Source organism: Musa acuminata, chromosome BXJ2-9 (genome assembly GCF_036884655.1).
Source record: "Musa acuminata AAA Group cultivar baxijiao chromosome BXJ2-9, Cavendish_Baxijiao_AAA, whole genome shotgun sequence".
Taxonomy (NCBI): domain Eukaryota; kingdom Viridiplantae; phylum Streptophyta; class Magnoliopsida; order Zingiberales; family Musaceae; genus Musa; species Musa acuminata.
In genome coordinates, this window is record NC_088346.1 from 46,552,092 (window position 1) to 46,578,324 (window position 26,233).

The window sequence follows — 26,233 nt, forward strand, 5'->3', positions numbered from 1 at the left end:
TGTATGTGTGTGTGTGTGTGTGTGAGAGAGAGAGAGAGAGAGAGAGAGAGAGAGGGAGAACCATGCTTGGCTCCTCGCACGCCATCCGCAGTAGCCAATCGATAGTTTCGATTGGTAACTACGCGAGTGGCATACAGGGAGCCAGGCATAGTCTATTTCACCTCTTCTTCTACATCCAAAACCCTTCAACACAGGGCAGGGAGATGGAGAAGGGTGTACGTAATCCATGCTTCTTCATATAGATCGTGTGCATGTCACAAGAACACACCAAGAGATACCTGTCCAGCTTCCAACGACAACACAAGCACAAGCCTAAAAGAGACTCGCAGACTTTGCAGCCAGGGAAACCCTAAGCTAGTGTGTCTGTCTTCTTGAGCTAGGAGAAGGGTGATGTTGTAGGGTTATATATATATATATATATATATATATATATAGAAAGCAGTGAATCCCAGCTGACATATATTAATAATAACACAGTAAATAAGCCTGTCCATCATCCAGCTATAGTTGTCACAACAAGTATAGCTGGATCAAGTGGTGAGATTCAAGAGTTGGAGTGAGAAGCATGTTGGAAGAAGAACAAGGTGGTGGCTGCCACATGGGCACTGATTTCCAAGGTTAATTATTCTCTGGATCTACATATCTTGTGAGGGGACTTGGATTTTGTTATGCTGTACGTGCTCTCTTTTCAGTCTTTTGATCTGGGAGTTTGTCTGGAGTGCTTGGACCCAACATAGATTCTCCTGCCAACCTTATTCTCCAATCAAAAACCTTCAACTCCAGGTTGTTTCCCTCTCTCTCTCTCTCTCTCTCTCTCTCTCTCTTTTGTTCCTCAAGGAGTTGCATGAACTTCTACATCCCTCATGAAATATCCCTACACTTGCTCAACATAGGAAGGCAACGAAATATACAATCTCTTAATGCGACTCCTAATCTTTCATTTAATGCTTTCATGGGGAAAGGTCAAATGGGCATATTCTTACAAGGGAAAAGATCATGCAAAATGAGATTCTAAACTGATTGTCAACCTAAAAGAAAAATAACAAAGCCTACTTCACACTCAAACCTTGATGTGAAAGATAGAGAATATCATGTAAATGATATAAACCACTCAGTAAAATAGTGCATTATTTAAGTTTAGTTTGATCCAACTTGCAATCGGTTCCCTTTTCCTCTTGTTCTTTCTCAAGCTCACAAAAGGGAGTACATAATAACAAACACTCTTTGCAAAGCAAATCATGTTTCTAAAAACATGTAATTGCCTAAAACTTAGAAACACATGACTAGAGTTCATCCAAGCTAGACATGACTTTGGTGGCAGATTAGATGAGTTCAGGCTAACCACACTATACATCTCACAACTATTTTTTCAAACATCCACCATTTTGATGGACACTTATTCTTAAAAAAAAGACAAAGAATCATAAAAGGAGAATCAACATAGTACTTAACACCTGTTGTAACATATGAAAAGTTCATGCAATTCATGAGCTGGGTTTTTAGTTCCTGGTTGAAATGCAACAAATCAGGCTGCTTATGTGAAACTGTAAATTACAAACCTTAGGTTATAATTCGATTCTACGTTTGATTCTTCTGATTTTGATTTCCAACATCTACTGGTAGTCATTTGTATCAGCTTAAATCTCCTCTTTTTTTTTTCTCCTCTATTGCTTTCTGTGTAGAAATGCATGATATAGAGTATGCTTCCTGAGTTCCAGACATGGCTGTAGTTGTTGAGAACTCAAGGACATTGAATGGAACATTTTGCTTGCTTAAATTTCTGAACCAAGTGAAAAGTTTCTGTGTTTAAGGTGAGCAATGCTGTGGTTGGAGTGACCACAAGGAAGATAATGACTGTTTATTCTTGTTCTATACTTGTTTTCCTCACATGATACTGATTTTTTTCCATGGATTTCAGTTCTCTTTGGAAAAGTTACTTCTTAACACTACTCTAATCAATCCTGTGGTTGAATTATCATTTCCTACCTGGATTCAAGCTGAGAGAGCTCCTTCAGCTCATAAAATGGTTTTGAAACTATGCTCTCAGTTTCATGAAAACCACATGTCTGACTCAATCATTCATCAAAGGAACTAATATGGCATAGGAGGTAGCTTCTTCTAATTGATGTGGGTGTTCTGTGCTAGTTGGTCAGGATTGGAACCTCTCATGCTTTGCTGCTACTAAATCTTTTAATTGGAAAAGTAAAAGGCCCATGAACACATCACCAATCTGTCTCTTGCTTGTGTTGTTGGTGGATATATTAGATCCAGTGACAGCTACTGATGCTTATAAAACTCAAAAAGAAATGGGGAAACAGTAGCACTTGTCATAGTAGGGAAAACCAAGTGCAACTCCCTTCTTCGACCTCAGTTTTCACCTATCAGGCCATGACTTTCCTCCTGAACCTATCAGTTGAATTCCCAAAACATGTAATCTCACCATGCCAAACTTGCAGCCTAGCCTTTGTCCCAAGCATGCTTCTTTTGATGCTAGAATGATGTCAATGTTCCTTCTATTTGCTCTTAGCAGTGCAACAATCTTCTTTCTCCTTCCCCTGACTGATTCGCTTCTGCTTGGACTAGTTAACGAGTTAGGTTTAGACTGTCATGCAGATTAGGATGGCTTGAATAGGACTACTCCCTCCACTGAATAGTTGGTTCTAACAAAAATTTGAAAAGGTCACTGTTAGGCCAAACACCAGAATCGTATTCCAGCTTGAAGGAGTGGCCAATCTTCCAGTAGGTTTGTCCATATTCAAGCTTTATGTCACAGCCTCAAAGTGAACTGATACATGGAATCATCCTGAAAGTTCACTAAAGAGCAGTGGTTTATAGACATGGGTAGTTGGACAGGTGATGTTGGCACTAGTTTGGCAACACTGGTCACTTGCAAGCAAGATGGATTCCAATCTATGATAGATTTGCATTAAATAAATAAACCTACCAACAATTTTTCACATGGTTTGGCAGTCATCCAAGTTTGACATGGTGTCATAGTAGAAGATTATGTATGTATCCTCTAATTCTGTCAGCAGGTTTTGGTGGAAGCTTAAGCTTTTAAAGCATTTGATAGTGGATAAAACTTGACATGATTCACATCTTGAGCTTCATTCAGATCTTCCATTTGGATCATTGAAGAGCCATACAGTTTAACATGATTCACATCATGTTTGCTGAGGTCCATGGTTCTACTATAATCAGAGGCATAAATCACAACCTAGTTACTATTTTGACCAAGATGGAACTTGTGGAATCTCCTTCAATGATTGGAATCTTCTTCTCTTTGGATGGTTTGGCACAGTTTGCTTGGATTCATCACCTCACTAGTCTATTGCAGAACCAATCTTCTTTAACATGGTAGGTCAATTATGTAGAATTTCCCAAAACTTCTTAATGTTATTTCTGGCACTGTTCTATTACCTACAGAGAAAGTTCACAGCTTAGAAGTTGGCCTTCAGCAGCTTTCATTAATCTCAGTCCATTAAATATGAGGCAAGTAGGATTTGGGTGACACCAATTTCAACATATTCTTTAGCTGTAAGCTTGTGGATGATTGAGGAAAACCTGCACATAATCACAAACAAATGAAAACAAATAGGCTGTTGAGGAAGATGGTGAGAACCAATTGAGCTGGACCATCTCATCAGGCTTTTAATGTCAGCAAATCTGCATTCAGATATCACAATAACATTAAGTAGTTGATTGATACATCATCATAAATGCATTAAATGGTGAGGCCCAATGATAGATAATCTAAGGCTATAATATTTCATTATCTGCTTGTTTTGTTCTCACCCTATATGATTGCAACTCCCTTGTTGATATCACTGTTAGAAGGTATTAGAAAGTATTTGCTGCATTAGACTATGGTATTAAGCTTAGACTATATCTAGTCTTAGAAGCTTAGAACATAACATATATTGTCCTCTTTTAGAAGTGAGCATGTGGTTCATCTCACTTAAACAGGTTAGATCTAAAAACAGAGGAAACCTCAAAGATTTGTGGTATGAATAATCTGTAAGGAAAAAATTTGCTGCATCATTGGCAGAGAATTAAAATGCTGTAACCTTTGTAACTATTGGTTGTTTATAACACTGTGTTCTTTGAAGTATATTTGAATTGACAAAGATAATACTCAATTCATAGTAATTCTCTTACATTTGTTGTCTCTGAATTATTTGGTGACAAGCAGAAAATGTGTCAAAATATAAAGGGATAATCCATCTGGATCAAGTCATTTTTCTTTGTGAGGTAACTTCAAGTACATCAATCCAGTATATTTAGAGCACATGTAAATTTGGTATGCAGTTCCAATTCTGCAAAACAACCATAATTGATCACACTAAATTTTGACATGACAACCAAATTACAAGTCCAGTGTATGTAAACAAACATACAAATAATTTATATGTAACACAGAATCAAGAGGAGGCTTTCTGCATCTGACCTTGGTAGCCTTTCCATTAAACCTGTGCCAGCTGGTGTCATTTCCCATTAATCATCAACCTCACTCTTCTTCTGTCTCAGTAACATTTGTGTTGAGATGCCCATTAAGCTTATCCACCATAAACAAAAAAGAAAGCTTCCTATATTGCATGGAACAGGAACTTATAATAACTGGACATGTATGTGGGCAACTTGGAATGAGTGATATAAATAGGAGGTATATTCTTGTTCTAATTGCTCACCAACCTCATCAAAACCTCAAAAAGGATTCCATGTTGATGCCAGAGACCTCTGTGTTAAGTAAGCCCCCAAACTCCCTTCACCAAAATTTGGCACCACCTCTCCCTTTGGGTCATCCTCCAGCTTGGTGAGGTTGTTCAGAACTGATCTCAGGACCTTCCTGTCACCAGTGAGATGATTCAATCCAGAGCTTGGGTCAGGCAAGCCACCTGTTTGTGCCAAGCATCTTGGTAGGGGCATGTCCCTCTCCACTGGGGGCAGGTGTGGGACCAAGTTTGGGGCTGTGCTGGAGAAGCAGGGCACCTGCTCAAACCCCTCCAAGTTGAGTGGGGTTTGGTCAAGGGTGATGTAGTTGTCCATCAGAGCAGGGAGGGATTGGGGGCTTGAATCATCATGGCTTGTCTCCATGCTTGGCTTGGTGGACATCCCTCTGCTCTTGTAGAACACTCTACATAGGACCCAATCTTCCTGCTTGCACAATAAAAAAAGAAGTGTCATAGTCCATGTGCTGAAAGTACTGGACTCAAACTTGAGAAATCTCAAAGCTTTGTGATTAACAGTGTATAGAATTATCTATTTTGGTAGTCGAGCACTTCAGTCGACCTCCTTCCATTCAGATATTGTGTTGAAGATGAAACAGAATTAGCATGGTGAGTAAAAATTAGCAACTTGTTCTACTCCAGAACTCAAGTCAGAGATTTATTAGGGGAAACTGATTCTTGAAGCTTTGAGATGATTAAATTTCAGAATACAGTAAAAAACAATTGTGCCAATTTGTGATCTGCTTCCTTTTCATTTTTCTTGTTCTTTAACTCCACTAGTGTCTTATAACTCATCCCACTGTTCCAAATCTAATTAGATTCATTGGGCAGAAGAGATGCATGATCTAATCAATGTAAATATCTTAATCTTCTTGTCATATTTTAATTTATGTGCAAAAAAAGCTTTTAGATTGTTTGGTTAAGAATCTAAGCTTCTAACAGGGGATTCCACAAAGATGTATTGTACGCCTAGCATCTCTTACTAGCTAAAACAACCCACAGAACGATCATCCTCCCTGTCAAAAACCAATTTTCTATTAAGCCAAAAGATCAATTCATCCAACAAGACCAGTGATTAGAAAGCACCAAAAACAATTACAGTAAGAACAGTACATATAGCAGAGAGATGTCTTTGGAGATTCTCCCTGTCTACTAATTTTCTTTAAGCCAAAAGATCAATTTATCTAACAAGATAATTAATTAGAGAGAGAGAGAGAGAGGATAGATTGTGCTCGCTGCAGAAAAGTGATAAGGTCTAAAGAGTCGAGATCAAAAGGTCACCTTGAAGGGCAAGTTTGGAGTTGCAGCAGATTCTTCCATGCGGTATTCATGCATGACCCACTCCGTCTTCTTGCCCTTGGGAGCTCTTCCTTGATAGAACACCAAAGTCTTCCTCATTCCCACAAGGAATCCCTTCCGAGCCACCGATCGATCCTTCCCGGTCGCTTTCCAGTAGCCTGACATGGTGGCGCGATTGGTTCGCTGCCCCGTCGCGTACTTTCGATCTCGGAGACTGAAGAAGTACCACTCCTTGCCCCCGACACATGCAGTAGCTGATCCACCAGAAAAATTCACCAAGTGAGGAGCTTGTGGATGGGAATGCAAAGGCAAGTTGCAGTGGGATCAAACTCCATGACAGAGAGAGATCGCTCATCATGGCGTCCCGACGGCTGGTGGATTGGCACATCGACGCCCCATAGAAGCGTCGATGTGTCAGCATCAAGCGGGGTGGACGAACACGTGTGTGGTCCACTGGAGGTCGACGAACACACTCTCTCGAATGGACATTTAGTGCCGTGAATCCATGGACGTGCTCAGAAAGCATTCTTTCAGCTAAAAGACCAGATTTTGCAGCAGGTTAAGGTGAGAAAGCCAACGCCTTGTTTCCCCTCTTCTCTCCCAAAAGCGAAGTCGAGATGTGGAAAGAAGGAATAAAAGGCATGAGGAGGTTAACAAGTGGTGGAAGCTTTCTCTTTCTGTTCTCCTCCTTGTCTAAGCTTCTGAATCATCTCTCATCACGATATGGGCAGAAGGAATGATCCATAAAGAGATGGCGGTCAACATGAAGCAACAGAACACATGAAGAGGTTGGAAGGTAAGGGGGAAAGCTTCGTGCAAGAACAATTTCCGTTGTTGGGAAGGCCAAAAAGGACAGCCATGGAGAGCGAGGTGAAGGGAAACGGAACACAGACTCCTGCATGCAAGCATGGCAGCCATGGGAGGGTAGAAGAAGATGAAGAAGATCCAAGCACTTCATGACGGCTAAAACATGATCATGCAACACCAATTTCGACAGGACCATATGGAATATGATGCCGAGGGATGACAACTGACCGGGGAGATCCCAAGGTTCGCACTTGTTGAGGTCGACATCCTCCACCATGATGGGCCAGCCACGGAAGCCGACGCCGCCGTCTCCGGCGAGCTTGGCCGCGAGGTAGTCGCAGATGAGCTCTTCGTCCCTCGGGTGGAATCTGAAGCCTGGAGGTAGCTTCGCCTCCACCATGCTCAAGATGCTCATGGTGGCGTCGATGATAGGGAGCTCACAGACTGCAACCATGGGGTATATATATTAGTACAGGGGGGGGGAAGAAGATTGGGTAATGTATTAATTAATAGGGGCAATAAGTCAACTTTTCAAGGGGAATGAATGCAGCCTTAATCTTTTTTTTTTCTCCTTTTTCTTATTTTTTTCTTCTCAAGAAAAAAAACAAAAAACTCATCCTTCTTACTTGGCATGCTGACATGGCCCGCGACACTTTGTTTCTCGGGAAAAAAAAAAAGAGATTTTACTATCAAGATCTTTATCGGCTAAATTAAATAGTATCATGAAATCAATGCAATCCACAATTATTTTTTTGATAATTGAAAGAAGGAAAGTGGCCATTCATACTTGTCATCCTGCATAGTGGGATATGACACAGGAGTAGTTGCTCAATTTGCTTGCTTGCTTGCTTCTGGGTTCAACATCACCACTAGCAGTTGAACCACTAGAATTCTCACTACATCGCATTCACAGACACAGATTTGAATGGTTAAGCAGTGGAATGAAAAATGTCAATCACACATTCAGAATGATTTTTAAGGATAAGTCACAAGTTACAATCCATCAGAAAGTAGAATCCAGTTTTGATCACAAGAAATTGTGTGTTGTCGTGACTTTGGCATTCGAGCACACCTGTCCTCAGTGTTGTCGTCTAATGGAAGATGAAAGGGGCCATCACCCATCCAGCAGAGGTGGAAGATGAACCTAAGCAGTTTGGACATTGTCTGATGCTTGTGGCCATGGCTCTGCATAAAAATCCATGATGCTCCAATCACATGGCACAGCAATGGCACGAGGACAGGTGGCCTGCACCAGCCAGCCATCATCCATCCCCGTCCTGATTAACCGATCAAGATCAGTGACACACAAACAGAAGACAGCATCGATCCAACGGTTTCAGGCGTCAGTGAAGGCATCTCCAGAAAGCGAAGAGCGGTTCCAGGAGCAGTATCAACTTGGAAGAGAAAGAAGAGTGTCCATGCCCATGTCAGCTGGGATGAGATCAGTCCAAGTGTAGTCTCTGTTACACAAAAGTGATGAGAAGATGGCTCCAGCTCGCAAAGAGATAAGGTTTGAGGTGATTCTTACCTTGGTAGTGTTCGGTCAGTTTGAATAGTCTCCAAAACAATAGCTGCCAGTCCTTTCTCCCATCCCTATGATAGCTCCATTGCTGTCAGGTAGTAGTGAAGGTAACATGGCCAATCAAAAAGACCCTGATTTGCCAAAACCATTATTGGATGGTGAAAGATTTACCTAGTGCAGCCTATCGGATGGGCAACCACATTAACAGCTTGCTAGGAATCAGACCATAGAAAATGCGCTCCAGGTCCTGGTCAAACCTGTCATCAGCCACTAGTCAGAGAGACTTTTCAGTTACCTTCCCATAAGTGATCAAAATTTCAGAAAAATATACCCACACTTCACCATTACTTTAAATCAACTTTTAAGATGATTCCTTAGATCTATCATGCATATCACAACTTTTACCTATTAAAAACCTTACGGGGCAAGATTTCTACTTTGGATTTGCTTGCCTCACTTGGCACTTGAGTATGCTCGACTTTTATAGAGAGATCAATAGCTCCAGCGAACAATAAAGTTGCTGATGTATCAACCAATTTTTTTAGGACATCTGGTTCCACTCAGGAAAATCGAATCCCTAATAATCTAGTAGATATTTTCACTCTCATCTATTGCATCTATCCTATAACTAATGAAGTTTACTTCCTTATATATATATATATATGTATATATATATATATATATATGTATATATATATATATGTATATATATGTATATATATATATGTATATATATGTATGTATGTATGTATGTATGTATGTATGTATATATATATGTATATAGATACATATATACATACATATATATACATATACATATACATATACATATGTATGTATGTATATGTATATATATATATATATATATGTGGTGAATCATCACTGAAGCACATTGTCAGAAAAACTACCATTAAATCTCATTCAAATTGCACTAGTCAAATACAAAGTTACAGTGACAATTATAAAAACAAAGAAATTGAGAAGGGATAGTTGCCAAACCCGAACTAGAGACTTGCAAAATAAAACTCAGCAGGCTGGAGCAGCCATGATCTCTGTATATAAGCCAAAACAAGGATAATAATGAGGTACAAGGATAACCAGTTAGCTCTAATGTGAGATGCACATCACCTTCTCATCCCACTGTATAGATATGAAATTTAGTTTCATCAGAAAAACATAGAATATGTGTTAAATACAGAATATAGGCCAAACTTCCAAGGTTATTCAATGCATTAGATAGTTTGTATGGCGGTATGTAGTTTTTTCTTCAGTAGTGTAGGATGCAGTAGCTGTTATGAAAAGTCAAGGTGATTAGTAACTCAACTAGATGAGAACATAAAAGTCACTCTCATCCAACCCACCAAGCTGTGGCTTTATATACTTGTTTTGCAAACTCTGAGAGTTGAGTCAGAGTTTCCATCTTAAGAGAGATAAAGACGTAAACCTTATCATTGGAAAAACAATTCAGAACGCTTCTTCCACAGTCAGATATTAGTTAGCACCGAATGTGCAGTTATTTTTTAATATATCTTCTTTCAAAACCATTGGTATCAACAAATAAACTATGCTAATAATATTCAGAGTATCCATGATGAAAAAACTCCATAAGGGAAGATAGAGGACAAAAGAGGTAAGGTAACAACTCCGATATATTCTAACAAGTTATCTAAGACTGCAAATGCAATGTGATCTTCACCACAACTGAGAAATGCAAGGAGCTTTAGAAGACCTGTCCAATGTCATTAAGGAAGGCTAGGAATTCAATATTGTTTCGGTTCATCAGGCTTGGAAGTGTCTATACAAAATACGAATAAGTTCAGTTACAAAAGGGCAGGTCCAGCTACATGTGAACATGCGACCAAAAAAAAGTTAATGTTCTGTTTCCTACCGCATGTTTTTTATACATTATCCAAGTCATTATCAGTACGAAGCCCATCACTACCATAAGCATCAGTGGCATAGACTTTGATGATTATCAGAGAAGAAAATTGGGAAGCACATCTTGGTTTAATAACTCTTGAGGACTAAACTTCTAATGAGATCTACAAAATCCTACATTTTAGAAACACTGACAAGTGGTTGTGCATAGATGAAATATAAATGCCATGTGATATAAAATAGAAGTAAGAAAAATGAAGTTGGAGTGGTCTGAGCTAATGCTTCAGTACATGTTGTTAATAAAGCAATTTTGTTCTTTCTTATATCCATCAAAGAATAATATACATATAAGAAAATACAATTCATTCCATGAGATTATCAGCAAGTGTGATGCCGACAAACCTTCATTATTGAATTTGTAATGGCTAAGCCTTCTAAAAGGAAGAAATAGAGAAGAAATTTGTTTTTCTTTATTCCATGAGATTATCAACAAGTGTGATGCTGACAAACCTTCATTATTGAATTTGTAATGGCTAAGCCTTGTAAAAGGAAGAAACAGAGAAGGAAAGCTTCTAATTTTCTTTAGTTTTCAAGCTGTTTGTTTTGGGGTTGCCCATCAAAGATTCAGATTCCCATAATAATTCAAGAAACCATCAAGAATGAATTAAGTGATTAGAGACTTATCTGTGTGTCAAGGTTAGAAATCCTAAAAGTATGTTGGCTAACAAAACAATATTTTGTTGTAAATGCTAAAATCTTTCACGAAAAGTATTCTTGTCAGTCAGAAAGCATGAGTATATGTTTGCTACAAAATAATCTCTTATCTTGAAATTTATGATGAAAAAAAATCCTTGTTGAGTTGATCTAAGATTTTAGCAGAATCTGACTTTTGGACATGATTTTCCTGTTCCCATAGTAGTTGATACTTTCATTTATTTGACATGTCAGACGGATAAATAGATTGTGTCTTAAGTCTTCACTATGAAAAATTGAGAAGTGGCAAAAACTTTGCTATGTAAACCTACAAATATATGTTGCTTCGTTGCTCAAAACAGTCAAACACACAAATCATGAACCTACCATTTCACGGCTCAGGTGTAAGAACTCACAAGATTGAAGGAATCACAATCACAGTCAACATTGTGCTTCTTGATAATAAATTGATGGAGAGTATGCAGCCAACAGATTTTGAAGACTGCGATTTAACAAAATGCAGCATTCCAAACCAAAATACTCAATTTCTGGCAAACACTGTACAGAAAAGTGAAATAAAGAAGACTGAAGAGACCACTAGCAACCAGTGGATAAAACAGACAAGAAGAATTTGATCCAAAAGAAAAACAGAAGTTCAAAAATGTCCATAATTGCCTGAGGCAGGAATTCTATGTGTTAGTTTAACTACCTTATATTCTGAATAAGTACCCATGAAATGCCAAGTTGTATGAACCTAGCCATGTAAGTTCAATGATAGTATGATATTCATCAGCAACAGAAGTGGTGTATTCCAACACACAAAAATAAATGTTATGCCACTATTTCTAATGATATAAGAAACAAATCCGTTCTGCTACTATCAAGTCAAGAGCATTACTTGTTTTCTACTGAACAGAAAATTCATCTCTCTTTATTTGGTTTTTTTTTTTTCATAAAAGCAAATTTTCTATTAAGTCAAAGGTCAGATACACCCGGTGCTCAGCTGATCTGAGCTCAAAAGCCATAAGCTGAGAAGGTAATGGATATCTCCATAAAAATTCCTTAGAAAATTTAGAATAAGAAGCAAACCAATGAGCATAATAAAAAAGAGGGCAGGCTAGTGCATGAGATATCTGAAGATAGTCAATGCGCACAATCTTACCTGCAAATAGAGAGAATGTTTCCAATTTTGAAACCTGAAATTGATTCTTTAATTAATAAAGAATTGAACTACATGTTTACTTACTAATATATATTTTACTAGTTTTCCACTTATGCTGACTTTAATTATGTGTGCAAAGGCCAAAACACAGCCAAAATCCCTAAACTAGAAAAACAGAAACTCTTTAAATGGAGCTAAAACTAAGTCCCAAATGAAAATTTTGATCATGTTGGTGGCCCACCAACTAAAGAAATAAGACATTTTACTGAGAACTGAAGACACATTAAAAGGAAGGATGCAAAAACATGAGCTAAAAAAATTTCTGCCCTTTTTTTTCAAGAAGATGAGAATCTTCGGGAAATCCACAATCGAGACAACTTCCAGACTCAAGAAATTCTTCAAAAAAAAAAAATCTGTCTTTTTCTGTATAGAGGCCTCTAAGATTTCCACAGCTTAAGTGAGGCTAGAGTACCCAAGTAATCCTAAGATCCTCCAACTGTGAAGATCAAATTACATTTTCACATACTACAAAATCTTCATGCAAAATTTTTCCTGAGCAGATATATCATAATCATGCAGGAATCTATCAAATGTGAAAATTTATATAATAAAGATTTTGAAACCTCTAGGTGCTAAATCATGGTAAATCAATTCATCGCTTTGATTTGATCCTGCACGAGATTTAGCAGTACAGTACTCCTTAACCTCACAAGAGAAAAAGGAAATAGAAACATTGCTCTTTGTAAACAGAGAGTAATTTTCTTTTCAGATGAAGTACTAGAAATAGACTTTTGCTTGCCAACCACAACTAAAGCACTTATGAAGAACCTAAGGGCGAAGAAATTCATCAAACACAAAAAGTAAACTACGTAAATGGGAGTCCACGTCAGGTGAGAGACCAGAAAAGAAAATGAAGTTCTTGGAAGCAACCACCACTAATGCTGAGGTTCCCATTGATAAGTGAAAGCATCGAGCAAATGACCGCGGCATTGATGTTAGGACTTCACAAAGAATGCATCAAGAACCTAAAATGAGATATTAATCGAGTAAAAAGCAACGATGTAGACTGAGGTCATCATAGAAACTAAAATGAGATGATCTTATTTGGGTTAAAAGAAAAACGTGGAGGTCGACATCGCCATAGCTGAAACTGAAAGAACAGAGATGTGAATCAGACAATAATTTAGGTTTTCGACAGATAATTCCAGCCACTAATGCACAAGCAAAAACACATGAGGCTTGAACCAAGTAATCTCATTTCACGGTGCAAACAAGAAAAAATCGAATACATTGGAAAGGGCGTCCAAGAACAGATCGAGAAGGCAAATCCTAAAGATTCTCGACCACCTCATTCCACAGGCATAGAACCCAGGACGAGCCACGGGTTTCTGAAGCTAATTGAGATGGAAGCTAGGGTTTCGAGGAAAACCTTGCAGAGAGTTTGAAGACCCGACCGGCGATCGACGACAGCGGATCCGAACCTGTACCAGAAGGCGGGATGCCATCCCCATCACCGCGAGCTGGCTCCGCCTCATAGGCAGTCAAACCGTCCCAAGTCAGGTTTGACCCAAAAGGTCAACTCATCTAAAATACTTTTCATTTTTCGATTTAGTGTTATTTTATTGGGAATAAAGACGAAGTTGGGAGCTCACAATATCTCACTTAATAATAATAAAATATTTTAAGTATATGTACTAATCCAAAGATCATATCTTATTAATGGATTTAAGCTTTTAAATGAAATAATAATGATTAATAATTTAACATTATACTCATCAATAATGCAATATAGTTGTCAATTATATATATATATATATATATATATATATATATATATATAGGAAATTGGCTTTAATTTGATGATAAAGAAGACTCAAAATTCCTCACAAAATACAGAAAATAAAAGGAATATCCATCGTATGATCAATTCCCCTCCTTATCTGAAATAATAATTAGTATTAGCAAGGTCTGTCGTACCGAACTGTACCGTCCGACTATATGTACCGGTCCGATAGATTGTCGGTACGCGGACCGTCTGTTACCGGTCCCAGAGCACTATAGCAGTGCTACAGTACTTGGCACACTTGGGAGTACCGTTGAATATACCGTATCGTACCGATACCGAGCTCAGATCGAAATATCCGTACGATACGATATTATGAACCTTGAATATTAGTATCATCAGTAGCATCATAAATTTGATCAAAATGTCGAATTAACATGCTAGGGATCCAAGTACATGTATGAAAGAACACATAGGCATGCAATCATAGTCATACATACAAACATGAAGAAGACAGGTGGGAGACTTGAGGAAGAAGACCATCCGATGTGGCCCAATCAAAGCTTCAATCACCCTATCCAATCCCAACTTCTCATCCTGCCTTGATCCACTGCCACACACACTCGATACGCAGAAGACCTCCTCCTCCTTTCACTGACACCAAAATTCACATTAAAGCAAGATTGATGAGAGGAGAGCAGTAAGATTGAGTGTGTGTGAGTGTGGAAGAGAGGAAGAGATGGCCTCAACTGCATGCTTCCTCCACCACCACGCACCCACGACCACCAACGGGATCCAATCCACGCGCCTTGTGCCGATCAACAAGCCCAACCTGATCGTCTGCAAGGCTCAGAAGCAGGCCGCCGCCGACGAGAACAGCGCCGCCGTGTCACGTCGCATGGCGCTGACGGTGCTCCTCGGTGCCGCGGCCCTCGGCGCCAAGGTCGCCCCGGCCGACGCGGCCTACGGCGAAGCTGGTAAGTCTTCCCCTGCAGTCTCTCCCACGCCTGTCGTCGTTGTTGCGGATACTTCGAGCTACTGTTCATGTCGAACGCAGCCAACGTGTTCGGTAAGCCGAAGACGAACACCGACTTCCTGCCGTACGCCGGCGACGGGTTCAAGCTGATGATCCCGTCGAAGTGGAACCCCAGCAAAGAGGTGGAGTACCCCGGCCAGGTGCTCCGGTACGAGGACAACTTCGATTCCAACAGCAACGTCACCGTCATGGTGACGCCGACCACCAAGAGCTCCATCACAGGCTACGGCACCCCGGAGGAGTTCCTCTCTCAAGTAACCGACTCTTCTCCTTCCTCTTCTTCCGTCTCTATCAGTCGTCTTGAATCAAATCCATGATGGGATCACATGTTCGACTAAATGACAAGAGACATGCATGACCAACTTGGATGTGTATCTGCCACAGGTTGATTACTTGCTAGGAAAACAAGCCTACTTCGGCAAGACAGACTCAGAGGTAGGTAAATGAAGATGACAGCAAGCATCTCATGTACTTGAATGTGATCGATTTGGACACTGAACAAGGCATGGATTTGGTAGGGTGGGTTCGATTCTGATGCTGTGGCAACAGCCAACATACTGGAGACCACCACGCAGGAGAGCAGCAGCGGGAAGAAGTACTACTTCGTCTCGGTTCTGACGAGGACGGCGGATGGGGACGAAGGTGGCAAGCACCAGCTGATAACAGCCACTGTTTCCGACGGGAAGCTCTACATCTGCAAGGCGCAAGCTGGGGACAAGAGATGGTTCAAGGGAGCCCGGAAGTTTGTGGAGAGCGCAGCCAGTTCCTTCAATGTTGCCTGAGAGAATGGCGGGCTGTGTGTTTCTCCTGCTGTGGATGAGCTTAAGTGTTCATGACTGTTGTCTGTCCTCCATTTTGTTTCTCTAAGTTCTCTTGTCTATGATGTACATGTTCCATGAACTAAAACTAGATTATAAGTAAAGAAGCCTGCATTTTCCTGAAGGAGTTGCCTTCATCAATTGGCCAGAAAAGTTCTATAAAAAAAAAGTGTTCTAAATCTAATCAGACCAAAGTTTCATAAAGCTCAGGTCAGCATGAATTTCACTAAAAACAGAGGCTGCACAATTTTTTCTTAAGCAACATGTCAAATTTACATTTTCTGCATAATTTTTCATTACAGAAACAATTGAATACATCGGTCATAAGGATGTCCATGATATCCAGTGGAAAGGAGAATATATGTTGTTCTTCAACTTACCTAGAACAATGCAGCTAGAACAAGCTCAAAGAGTTCATTTTTGAGCCACATAAATTAGTCTGTTCATGTTCTTCATTCACAGCTCAGTAAATCTGCATACTGATACTTGATGATAAAAAGATGTGTTTTTAACATTATTTGTCACTCATTCCTCTGATTACACCCAGATGCTTCAAAATGTATACAAATTGAATAAAGAATGAGGTCGACGTAAGCGGCAAAGTAAAGGAAAAAGTCAGCACCTCTTTCTGGTTAAGGTGGCTTTATGCTTGGTCTTCGAGATGACAGACAAGGGAATGAACAACTTGTGGCCTAGGTTTCCATAAAGGCCAATCCCCCCAAAGCTGGCAGAGGTGCTGTTCATGGTTGAACCCAGGACAATAGTTAGGTTTTGTTGCTGGCCGCTCGCTATAAAAAACCGTGTTGGTGATACAGAAACTGAGGCTCCATAAGGAGCACTCCAGCTGACACTGTAATGCTCATCGTTTGCAATGTTGGTAACTCTTCTCATAATGGTTCTTGATTGATTGAGCAATGATATGGTTACCGAAGGTAAATTCAGGTCTGAGCCCATCATTGTGGAGATCTTACAGTTGTGGCCAGTGTAGTTCAGTACTACTGGAGCAGATCCATTGATGCCACAAAGAAAGGAGAGGAAGTTGTCGTAGCCTGCAAAAAATATGCAACCAACCACAGTTATAAGGCAACAAATCATGCAAGTTTTTGCCACAAGTTCATGGTGAATCCATACTTCTACTAATTATTGAAGCTAATGGTGTATAAGTAACCTGAATCGAGAATTAGTCCTGGATTTAAAGCACCAGTTGCGTTGACAAAGCCACTGCCCATGTCAAATGGTGTTGCAGGTGACATGTTGGAATCTGGATTGCTGTAAGCTCGTTGGGCCATGATCGGTGAACCCTGCTTGCCATAGACTGTGGCGGTTGTGGATAAAGCAGAACCAATGGCTGAAGGACTAAAATTTGGATATTTCTGCTTGATCAGAGCAGCAAGCCCAGCAACATGTGGAGCCGCCATACTTGTCCCAGATATCATTGCAAATTTCTCACCTACAAGCATATGTTTCAACTTTCAATATCGAAACATCTTTAGTAACCCTGAGATGAAGCAACTCTATTCAAAGGAAGAATAACATGTAAGAATCATTACAGATACTTGATTCAGATGACAAGGGGTTTTCCTGCATTTAGAACTTTTTATGGCTTAAGCATGGGTTGACATATCCATCATTCTTTTCAGTTCTTCATGAAACTTCTTACACCACTACTTGGTTTCATGAGTTTTATTTTGCTACGTAGTTGTGTATAGTATACTCACTAAACAAATTGATTATTTAGACAATATCTCATGGACCCCCTCCACATGGAGTTACAGTTGTTAGATACTTATCAGCAATTCAAATAGTTGATATCAGTTTAAAGTCCTCTAACATGTTTCTGAAAATGTATGGATCATATTATATCAGCAAAGCCCGGATTCATATCGATAACAAAGGACTTGTTGGTAAAAGGCTACATGACTTTACATAAAATCTGCTTACGTGTCTGTGACTCAAGTCATGATAACCATTAAATATGTCAGAGTTAAGTGCTAGACTCCATGCATCATGTATCACAAATGTACAAAATTTTGTTGCAGTGTTTGTCAAAGAATATGATAGTACCTTCAAATTCAGCAGAATCTGTGCCCAGGGAACTCCAAGCACTCCAGATGAAATTGCCAGGAGCAATTAGATTGGGTTTCAGTATGTCAGCATCAACCAATGAATTGTCTTCTGGGTCCGGTCCTCTAGCTGAATAATACATTACTTTTGGGGCAGAGATGCTGTAGTTAGCTTTAAGACCTCCTAATATTTTTGCAACACCACGAAACTTGATAATGGTTTTTGAGTCTTTGTCTCTCATTAAGGAGCTGTTGTAATATTTTAGGAATATCTTAAACAAGCCAAAGATCAAGAATTAGTACCATCAAAGAAATGATCACATGATGCAAGAAAGCTTCAAAGCAACTACTAGGATGCCTTGTTGGAGTGAGAATGGAACGAGAAAACGAATAAGATGATGAAAAAGGAGACAACAAAATACAAGTTCATATTTTGCAGGCATTCAGTCATCAAAACTCAAGAATAACCCAAGTCTCAAACTTTGATATTGATATACAGAAATAGATATTTGAAGGGAAACAAGTTCCTTGGTAGATCTTTGTTGTGGAAAACACGAGCATGTAATCCTAAATCAGAAACAAAAAAAAAGTAATTAAAACACCAAGACTAGCACTTTGGGAACAGTTGCAACAACTGATGAAAAATTAAAAACAGAAATAAGGGGTGTTTGCATAAAATACAGGACAACCTGCAAATTTGAGCTAATACTCCAAGTTGTAAGTTATTGAATAGTAAAAAAAATGCATAAAGGTAAATATTCTCCTCCTGCTACTCTACTAGGTTTCTTAATTTAACTATAAATTATAACTAAAAATTTAAATAATTTCAACTTAACTAAAGATATATCTTTTCCAATGGTGGCAAAAGATCCATGTAACCCTGATCCCAAAAAGATCCTAGTTGGGACTTTGCGGCCTACTAGGTTTCTTCAGTATAGCAACACATATAAGATTAAGATAGTTCTTAATGGGCATACCTTGGAATCATCAGGTGAAGGAATTATAAGACCAGGCATATGCATAGGAGTTGGGTTGAGCTGGAACCCAATAACAAATGGATCCATGTAAAATATAACTCCAACTGCACTCACATTCTTTGCTGACTGTAATGCTTGCTTGATAGAGGACAAGCCCAGCACAAATCGGATGGAATAACTGCAAACCAAAAGTTTTCCTTTAGTTAAATCTTTGTTTAGAAGACTTGAATCCTGGCATTCTGCCAAATACATATCATTTGCATCTGCTGTCTCATTTGTCAAGGCATGAGTAGCAGCAATGAGAGGATACATTAAGTCACCATCTGTTCCAGCTGCAAGTTTTAAGAATCGTTAGCTCAAAGCTATATGCATCCACTCGGCATGTGGTAGAAGTATATTGGAAAATGAGAAAAGAGTTTAAGTTAATGCAATTCAGAAAGTTAGGTTATCAAGTTTCACATAACTCTATTATTGATAAAACTTAGCTACGAGAGACAAATAGAATGCAAAACAAGGCAAATTGAAGATTCACATTTATCATCTATTGCTGAAGTGCAGAGTTTAAACTTACGTGCAAGTCCTACTCCTGAAATTTTCAGGTTGTTCCCAAGTACAAGATGGTTACTGTAGATTCTATCATGAGCAGATGCACCAACAGTAAATATCCAAGGGCTAAAGGAAGACACGCTCTTCGGTGAAGGTCCAGTATTGCCTGCAGCTTGAACAACAAATATTCCAGCTTTTACAGCATTCAGCAACGACATATCTATGGGATTGAAAAAGGTTGCTACACCAAGAGGGCGCCTGTTGGGAGTGATGGATAAACTTATGATGTCAACACCATCTTGAGCTGCCTGTGAATGCAAACGATTACAAATGTCAGAAAAATTGTACAGTGAAGCCTAACTGAGAATTATGAAAATGTAAACTACTTGATGTGTACAAATCTGGACTTAGATTTAATTCGCTGAATTAAGGCATATAATTTTCTCTTCCTCCATTTTGGTATTTTTTTTTCTCCTCTTGATTTACTTTCTTTAGATCTCTTGTTTCTTTCTTTACTTTCTTCAGAGATGGAATTGACACCTGCGTACCTGGTCTATAGCAGCGACAACATCAGCTGCAAAGCCTCCAAAACTTTTGTACAAAGCTTTATACACTGCAATACTGAAAAAATTCGAGTGGTTAAAATCAATCTTGAAGTGAAAAGGACACCATCTATGGTCTATCATAGAATAAAAAGTAGTGGCTTACTGCGCACGAGGGGCCATGCCACTTGCATTTCCAAAATGATGTCCAGACACAACAACAGGAATCCCATGGTTACCAGCTGCAATGGATGCTGTGTGCCTGCATTTATCGACAATCATTTTACTATACAAAAAAAGGATTTTTAGAATAAAATAGAATTCACCTAATCTCGATTTTGACAAGCAAGAAATATATCATGGATCATACATAGATTCGGAATTCTATTATTGTTATTCCAGCTTAACAAAGCTAAAGTTACAAAGATTACAATATCACTAAAATGTACCATAAATTAGTGAAGGACAAATTCTATGAAACTCAAGAAAGAGAAGACACCAAAGAAACAACATATATATATATATATATATATATATATATATATATATATATATATATATATATATATATATATATATATATATATATATATATATGTAATTTCTATATTGTACATCTAGTGGAAGTGAAAGCCACTTACGTTCCATGTCCATCACCATCCAATGGTGAAGCATGGTCCAGGGTAGCATTGAAAATCCCCCTGGTTATTGCAGAAGCAGCAAAATGTCGAGCTCCGACTAGTTTTCTGTTACATGATCCAGCTGGAAAATCTTTTGTGACTTCACAAATGCCAGAAAAATGATGTGGAATTGGGTAACGATTGACAGATAGATAATCAGAGAAGCTGGGGTGAGTTGGATCTATCCCTGTATCAATGAACCCAATAACAATTCCTTCTCCAGCGACTTCAGGCCCTCCTTCTTGAACCCATGCTCCTTGAGGCAGACCTAAAAATTCTGGAGTGTGGGTGGTTGCAGTTCTAACTGAAAAATCTAACAATACATTTGCTACTTCATGCCTCCTTGAAAGTTTTTCTGCCTTTTCCATCCAACAAGAACACTTTATATCAGATAGGAAACTGAAAATGCAACCCGTGTAACTAAATTAATTTTGAAATAAATAATTAAAGTTATAAGAACAAAAATCATGGTTTGGATATTATAAGAATGTGCATGAGGTATAGAAATCCAAACCAGGACTCAAATGAAATATTCAAATAAAAATAGTACTTGTCAGCTTTCTGATCAAGATAGTCTTATTATTTCACCTTTTATTGAAGGCAAAAGGAGTAAGTGTATCACCACTGGACTAAATTTGGAAGGAGAATGACTTTACAAACACTATCTACTTTTAAAAATTTAAACATGCCATAAAATTTTCCTAATTTAAGATATATGGCTAAATGAGCCTTGTAATTTTACATATAGTTAATTGATAAATACAAGTTTCCAGCTTTTGACCGAAAAACGTATCAGTAAGAATTGTTTGAGAAAATCACAAAGCTCTTGTATACCTCTTAGGAATGGGACTACTGAAGCTTAATCTATGGCTCATTTTGGAAAGTGACAATGTTTGATAACCTTGGGCACAAGAATTTTAGTTTTCATCATGAAGTAAATAATTCATGCCAATGCTCCAAAGCAAAATTGAGAAAAATGCCTATCAAACCAAACCACAAGAGCATATAGGCATAGAGGAGAGGATAGGCAGTATATAAACTAGCTAAGTTTAATATAACGCAACTTTGGAAACTCATAAATCAATGTAATATCACACCCATGGCATCTTCTCACATATTATTAACTAGACACCTGTATTGTACTCTTTAGCATCAACTATTTCACATAAGTTTGAGAACTCTAATTATAACTTATTGGTTTGGCCCAAACAACCTTCAATTATCTAGTCTATCAACCTAATGGAACTAAAAATAAACAGTAGATGAACAAGCATAGTCGTGTCAAGTACCTGCTGAGAAGTAATAAGAACAGAAAAGCCATTGATTAAGTAATGATAACTATAGAGTTTGAGATATCTTTCCCCCCTAAATGCCCTTCTCAACAGAGAATTCTGAAGGTGAATCAGATATGAGCTGTAATTTGTATTTGTCCTTGAATAATTCCTGCAGTTCAGACAGTTCAAATAAGTTGATCACTATAATTCATGAAACAACTTAGACAGGAGATTTCGAACAAGGGAACTCAGATGAGGAGCATCAATTAAGGAACAAATAAATGGATAAGATTTCACCTGAAATGGACAGGTGTATTGCCATCTACAACGAAAAAAGCAGAGTGACAATCAACTAGATAGAAATATGACACTCCAATTAGTCTCACGTTTGAAGTCGGACAAGAGTCACGATGGTATATAAGACTAGATGAACTTACTGCTGATAACTTGAGCTGCAGGTCATGTTAACTGGTATTAAATTTGAATTAAAACTAGGCATATGAAGTTTAAGGGTTCCAGAGAGCAAACAACTAAATGTGGATAAGCCAAGAGTGCATTACTCTATAAGCTTCACAAATCACATACTATAGATTGATCCTTGACTTTATGTTAGACCTTGCACCTTGACAATGATGTCAAGCTTTTGTGACATGTATCACATCAAAAGTAAGAGAGGATTGCGATGGTTTATAAAGCTAGATGGATCTACCATAAATAGCTAAGGCATAAGCATTTTCATTTGTGATGGTATATAAGCCTAGATCTATCTGTTACTAATTTGGATTAAGTATTTTTAAACCATGTGTTAAGCCTGAAAGTTATTGGGTTAGCAGATCTATTAGACCATGCCATGACAATAGAAGTTTGGCCTATGGGATGTTAAGTGTAAAGAAAATTCTGTTATGTAATAAAAAAAAATTAATGGATTGTGGAAAGACATTATTGCTTCACAGAAACAGCAAAAATGTGAACTGAAGTAAATTTGTTCTTAATTAAATTGATAAAATATACTAATGCTTTGAAATATTCTTTGTTATTTAGGCCGTGCCTGCCTATAACTTCAGGATCTTATGCCAATCGATGCTGCAGTGGCAAACCATGATCTGGGCCTTGAGAATTTTCGCTAAACTGCACACCAAGTATTGGTAGGAGCATAATCTTTGTACCATGGAAACATCAAAACCAGTCAAAATTAGAGTGCATAATTTTCTACCCCATGATCTAGATCGACTAGAATAAAATACGCATTGAACGATGAGGCACCACCATCTTAGAATGATCTGATATAAAACTTAAACCAGTACAATACATAAATAAATGCACTATATCACATATTCACACTCTATAGCTATATAGAACAGTCCCAATCTTGAAATGCACATCAAAGACAATCACAAAAACAAACACAAAACTTTTAGGCATATATAATACAATTTTTGACGAAGAAACCCGAATCTGTAGTCCTTTTGAGTGAACGAATCGTGACCAGTCATCTGTCTCATAAGTCAAACTCTAATTTTACAGCAGTGACCAGTCATCAATTCCCATAAGTCAAACTCTAAAACATAGCTATGTAGAACAGATCTAATCTTGAAATGCACATAAAAGACAATCATAAAAACAGGGAAGAACTGTTACGCATATTAATCATATGATTTTTGACGAAGAAGCCCAAGTCTGTAGTTGACATGAGCGAACCAATAGTGACCACTTGTCATGTCTCATAGGTCAAACTCACTTTACAGCAGTGACCAGTCATCATGACCCACAAGTCAAACCCTAATTTTACAGCACTAACAATCAATGACTTCTGCCAATGAAATTGATAACCCAAAAGTCCAAGATCAACATACAAGTAAATGATCAGAGAAAATCAAGCACTATTTTACCCACCTGATAAAACAGACCTTGCTATGTTAAAGATTGAATGCTACAATATCTGCAAGTTTCCAAAGATATAAATTAAAAGAAGGCATTACCTTGTTTTATTGAGGATATTGAAGGTCTCAGAGCCCCCATAACTGACCCCACTGCTTGCAAACTTCTTCAGCTCATCAATGTAATGGACTGCAGGGGGCTGCTTCATGGTCACAATGTACACAGCAGCATCCTCTTGGCATAGGCCTCCTAACAAAAGACTCAATAGAGAAAGCACGAAGAAATGCACCAGAAGTCCTTCCATTTGGTTACACACCAAGCAGCGCAGGACTCCTCAAAACTCCAACCGAGAAATCTTCGACTCCCCCATACAACCCGAACTCAGTGCAGTTGACACGGTAAAGGAAAGCATGCTCTAACCTTGAACCGTACCCTTCCCTCTCTAATGCTTCACTCTTTCACAAGGAGAGGATGGCACAAGACCTCACTCACTGCTGCTCAGCTAAAGGATAAACAATGCCAGTTAGTAGATGCATAAAGGAAAAGAGGGGAGGAGAAAGGAAGCATCTGAAGCTTTCTTCTTTAGCTTTCGGTTGGTGCGGGATGCAGAACTTTTTATACATGTGTTCTGGGTGTAATACATTTGACTGTTGGGTTGGTGAGCGTCAGCTAGCTACTGCTACCAAAGAAAGAGGAAGAAAAGCCGAGAGAGAGAAAAAGCGAGAGATCTACCGGGAAGATGATGGCCTGGGGCTGTTGGGTGAAGTCCATCACGGTGCCTCTGGGTTCTTCCCAAGGTGGAACTGTGCAAGACCACCATGATAGTGAAAGTATTGTGATTAGCGCAGTAATTAACAATAACCATAGAGAATAATTACTGCTGGATTATAACTAGTGATTGAAATCATTGGATACAGTGTCAAACAGAGGGGGCTTCGAGGTGGAGTCCCTCCCAATGACTCTGTGTTCTTCCCAAGGTTGCAATTTTCTGTGGAGTTGGTGAGCATGCCTTACTGTGCCAGTCCACCATTGTTAGCAAACTCTTGTTATAAGTGCAGTGATTAGTGTGACTATGAGCTTAGAGAAGAATGCTCTCAGATTGCATGCATGTAGTGATTGAAATCATTGGGTACTGTGTCAAACATTGAGGACCACTTCTTCATCATTCTCAAAGCTTATTTACATCAGCTTTTTAACAGCAGATAAGCTAAATACAAGCTCATAAAAGCTTCCAAGATTGCCCATTTATACAGTGGCTTGAAGCCCACCCATGGGTGCAGGCTGCTGCAAGCATAATTAATGCATGCGACCACATGCATACTGGGGTACTGCACAGTGCTCTTTTGACCTTTCGCTTTTGAAGGCTTTTGACTACCTTTGTCAGAGAAAAGCAGAAGTAATGGCAGACTGCCAATGGCATTTAAGAACAGCTGCACTCCTCCATGTGCACACAGCTCTCTGGTGAAGGAACAAAAGCAGGGAAAGCTTCTTCTTCCTTGAGATAATAAACATATCACCTTATGCTGACACTGAAAGGTCTCCGCACTTTATTCCCCTCATAATCATGTCTGCAGCTTTGCTTTCTCACACTAATTTCTGTATTGGTTCTGCCATAATATCTCTTACACATGAATCGTAAAGGAGATAGGCGACGAAGTAAAGATGAACGGATCGGCTCTTTCGAGCTGGAAGCACCTGAGCTGGTGGGAGAATCCAATCCATCGGTTCAGCGGCGGTTCTGAGGAAGAGAGGTTCGCACTCCTCAAAGCCCAGCCCGTGATCGGCGTACGCTGCGTCTCCCTCGGGAAGCGAGGCGGGTTCGTTCGCGGCGAAGAAGGCGACGTCGCGTGACGAAGCCATCCATGCACGGAGACGGGCGTGAGGGAAGCCTCGGGAGTGCCGTCGTCGTCTCTGTTGACCCGTGCATGCCACTCCTCACCGTCGGGGGCCCAGTCAAAGATGCTGATGTGGAACACCATCATTGGCTTGTTCTAGCATCGAAGTTGACTCCATGATCAAATGATTTGATATGATGTGGTTACATCATTTGTGCTTCCAATCAACATAGCACTGCCATGGCATTGACTAAAGAGATTACAAGACTAAGCATGCTTAAAGAGATTGAAGTGGATCATGACGAATGAGATAAATAATATTAGTTCATAATGTGCGACTCTTGTGTCGAGATGATCCGCTCCACTTAGGTTTAATTGTCGTGGTATAGTGCGGAGGTCCAACCATAGCTCCATAGCATGGTGTACTCATCTTCATCGGATGTTACCAACTTGATGCGATCGATTGGGAGTTGGTCCGACTTGATTTTAGCTCGATGAATCTTCTCCGAAAAGAGAGAAGTGGTTGAGGTTGGATTCGAGCTAGAGAGTATGATTTTGTGGTTATCTCGAGGTGAGACCGGAGTATGTTTGATTTCCATTGGCCTGCATGATAGGTCGATGTCGAGTAAAATTTTCGACATGATCCTTTCAAAACTTAAATTAGCCAAAAGGAATCAGATTTATATCATGTGATTTTTTCTGAGACCAATCCT

The 26,233-nt window shown here is 39.1% G+C and overlaps 3 protein-coding genes and 1 long non-coding RNA gene across 5 annotated transcripts; 1 reads left to right on the plus strand and 3 right to left on the minus strand.

Moving 5' to 3' along the window:
- Positions 1–4,314: 4,314 nt before the first annotated feature.
- LOC135623665 (NAC domain-containing protein 21/22-like) lies at positions 4,315–7,302 on the minus strand. Its single transcript, XM_065126897.1, has 3 exons — positions 7,062–7,302; positions 6,009–6,280; positions 4,315–5,154 (listed from the first exon to the last, which is right to left on the minus strand). The coding sequence occupies exons 1-3, from the start codon at positions 7,285–7,287 to the stop codon at positions 4,705–4,707; spliced, it is 948 nt and encodes a 315-aa protein (XP_064982969.1). The 5' UTR covers positions 7,288–7,302; the 3' UTR covers positions 4,315–4,704.
- Positions 7,303–7,775: 473 nt separating this feature from the next.
- Positions 7,776–13,611, minus strand: LOC135623884 (uncharacterized). Of its 2 annotated transcripts, XR_010491549.1 has the most exons (5): positions 13,518–13,611; positions 9,355–9,407; positions 8,527–8,612; positions 8,362–8,443; positions 7,776–8,293 (listed from the first exon to the last, which is right to left on the minus strand). It is a non-coding gene; the product is annotated as an uncharacterized LOC135623884 (long non-coding RNA). The 2 variants fall into 2 exon arrangements; XR_010491550.1 differs by lacking the exon at positions 9,355–9,407 and having other exon boundaries at positions 13,518–13,600.
- A 931-nt stretch (positions 13,612–14,542) lies between these two features.
- On the plus strand, positions 14,543–15,849 carry LOC135623666 (oxygen-evolving enhancer protein 2, chloroplastic-like). Its single transcript, XM_065126898.1, has 4 exons — positions 14,543–14,848; positions 14,929–15,161; positions 15,292–15,342; positions 15,426–15,849. The coding sequence occupies exons 1-4, from the start codon at positions 14,611–14,613 to the stop codon at positions 15,687–15,689; spliced, it is 786 nt and encodes a 261-aa protein (XP_064982970.1). The 5' UTR covers positions 14,543–14,610; the 3' UTR covers positions 15,690–15,849.
- A 141-nt stretch (positions 15,850–15,990) lies between these two features.
- Positions 15,991–24,572, minus strand: LOC103999083 (subtilisin-like protease SBT2.3). Its single transcript, XM_018818583.2, has 11 exons — positions 24,418–24,572; positions 23,787–24,187; positions 21,823–21,976; positions 20,495–20,892; positions 20,020–20,115; positions 19,860–19,932; positions 19,337–19,619; positions 18,766–19,097; positions 17,790–18,060; positions 16,894–17,175; positions 15,991–16,774 (listed from the first exon to the last, which is right to left on the minus strand). The coding sequence occupies exons 2-11, from the start codon at positions 23,987–23,989 to the stop codon at positions 16,341–16,343; spliced, it is 2,526 nt and encodes an 841-aa protein (XP_018674128.2). The 5' UTR covers positions 23,990–24,187; positions 24,418–24,572; the 3' UTR covers positions 15,991–16,340.
- Between the last annotated feature and the right edge of the window lie 1,661 nt (positions 24,573–26,233).

Bases quoted from the DNA above. Each gene is read 5' to 3' on its own strand.
- LOC135623665 (XM_065126897.1), bottom strand. From the start codon at position 7,287: ATGGTTGCAGTCTGTGAGCTCCCTATCATCGACGCCACCATGAGCATC. The intron at 6,281-7,061 runs GTCAGTTGTCAT...CTGGTGGATCAG, and splicing joins CGAACCTTGGGATCTCCCCG to CTACTGCATGTGTCGGGGGC. The intron at 5,155-6,008 runs GTGACCTTTTGA...TTGTGCAAGCAG, and splicing joins CTCCAAACTTGCCCTTCAAG to GAAGATTGGGTCCTATGTAG.
- LOC135623666 (XM_065126898.1), top strand. From the start codon at position 14,611: ATGGCCTCAACTGCATGCTTCCTCCACCACCACGCACCCACGACCACC. The intron at 14,849-14,928 runs GTAAGTCTTCCC...TGTCGAACGCAG, and splicing joins CGCGGCCTACGGCGAAGCTG to CCAACGTGTTCGGTAAGCCG. The intron at 15,343-15,425 runs GTAGGTAAATGA...TGGATTTGGTAG, and splicing joins TCGGCAAGACAGACTCAGAG to GGTGGGTTCGATTCTGATGC.
- LOC103999083 (XM_018818583.2), bottom strand. From the start codon at position 23,989: ATGGAAGGACTTCTGGTGCATTTCTTCGTGCTTTCTCTATTGAGTCTT. The intron at 19,933-20,019 runs GTAAGCCACTAC...GAATTTTTTCAG, and splicing joins GGCATGGCCCCTCGTGCGCA to TATTGCAGTGTATAAAGCTT. The intron at 19,098-19,336 runs GTAAGTTTAAAC...TAAAACTTGCAG, and splicing joins TTCAGGAGTAGGACTTGCAC to CTGGAACAGATGGTGACTTA.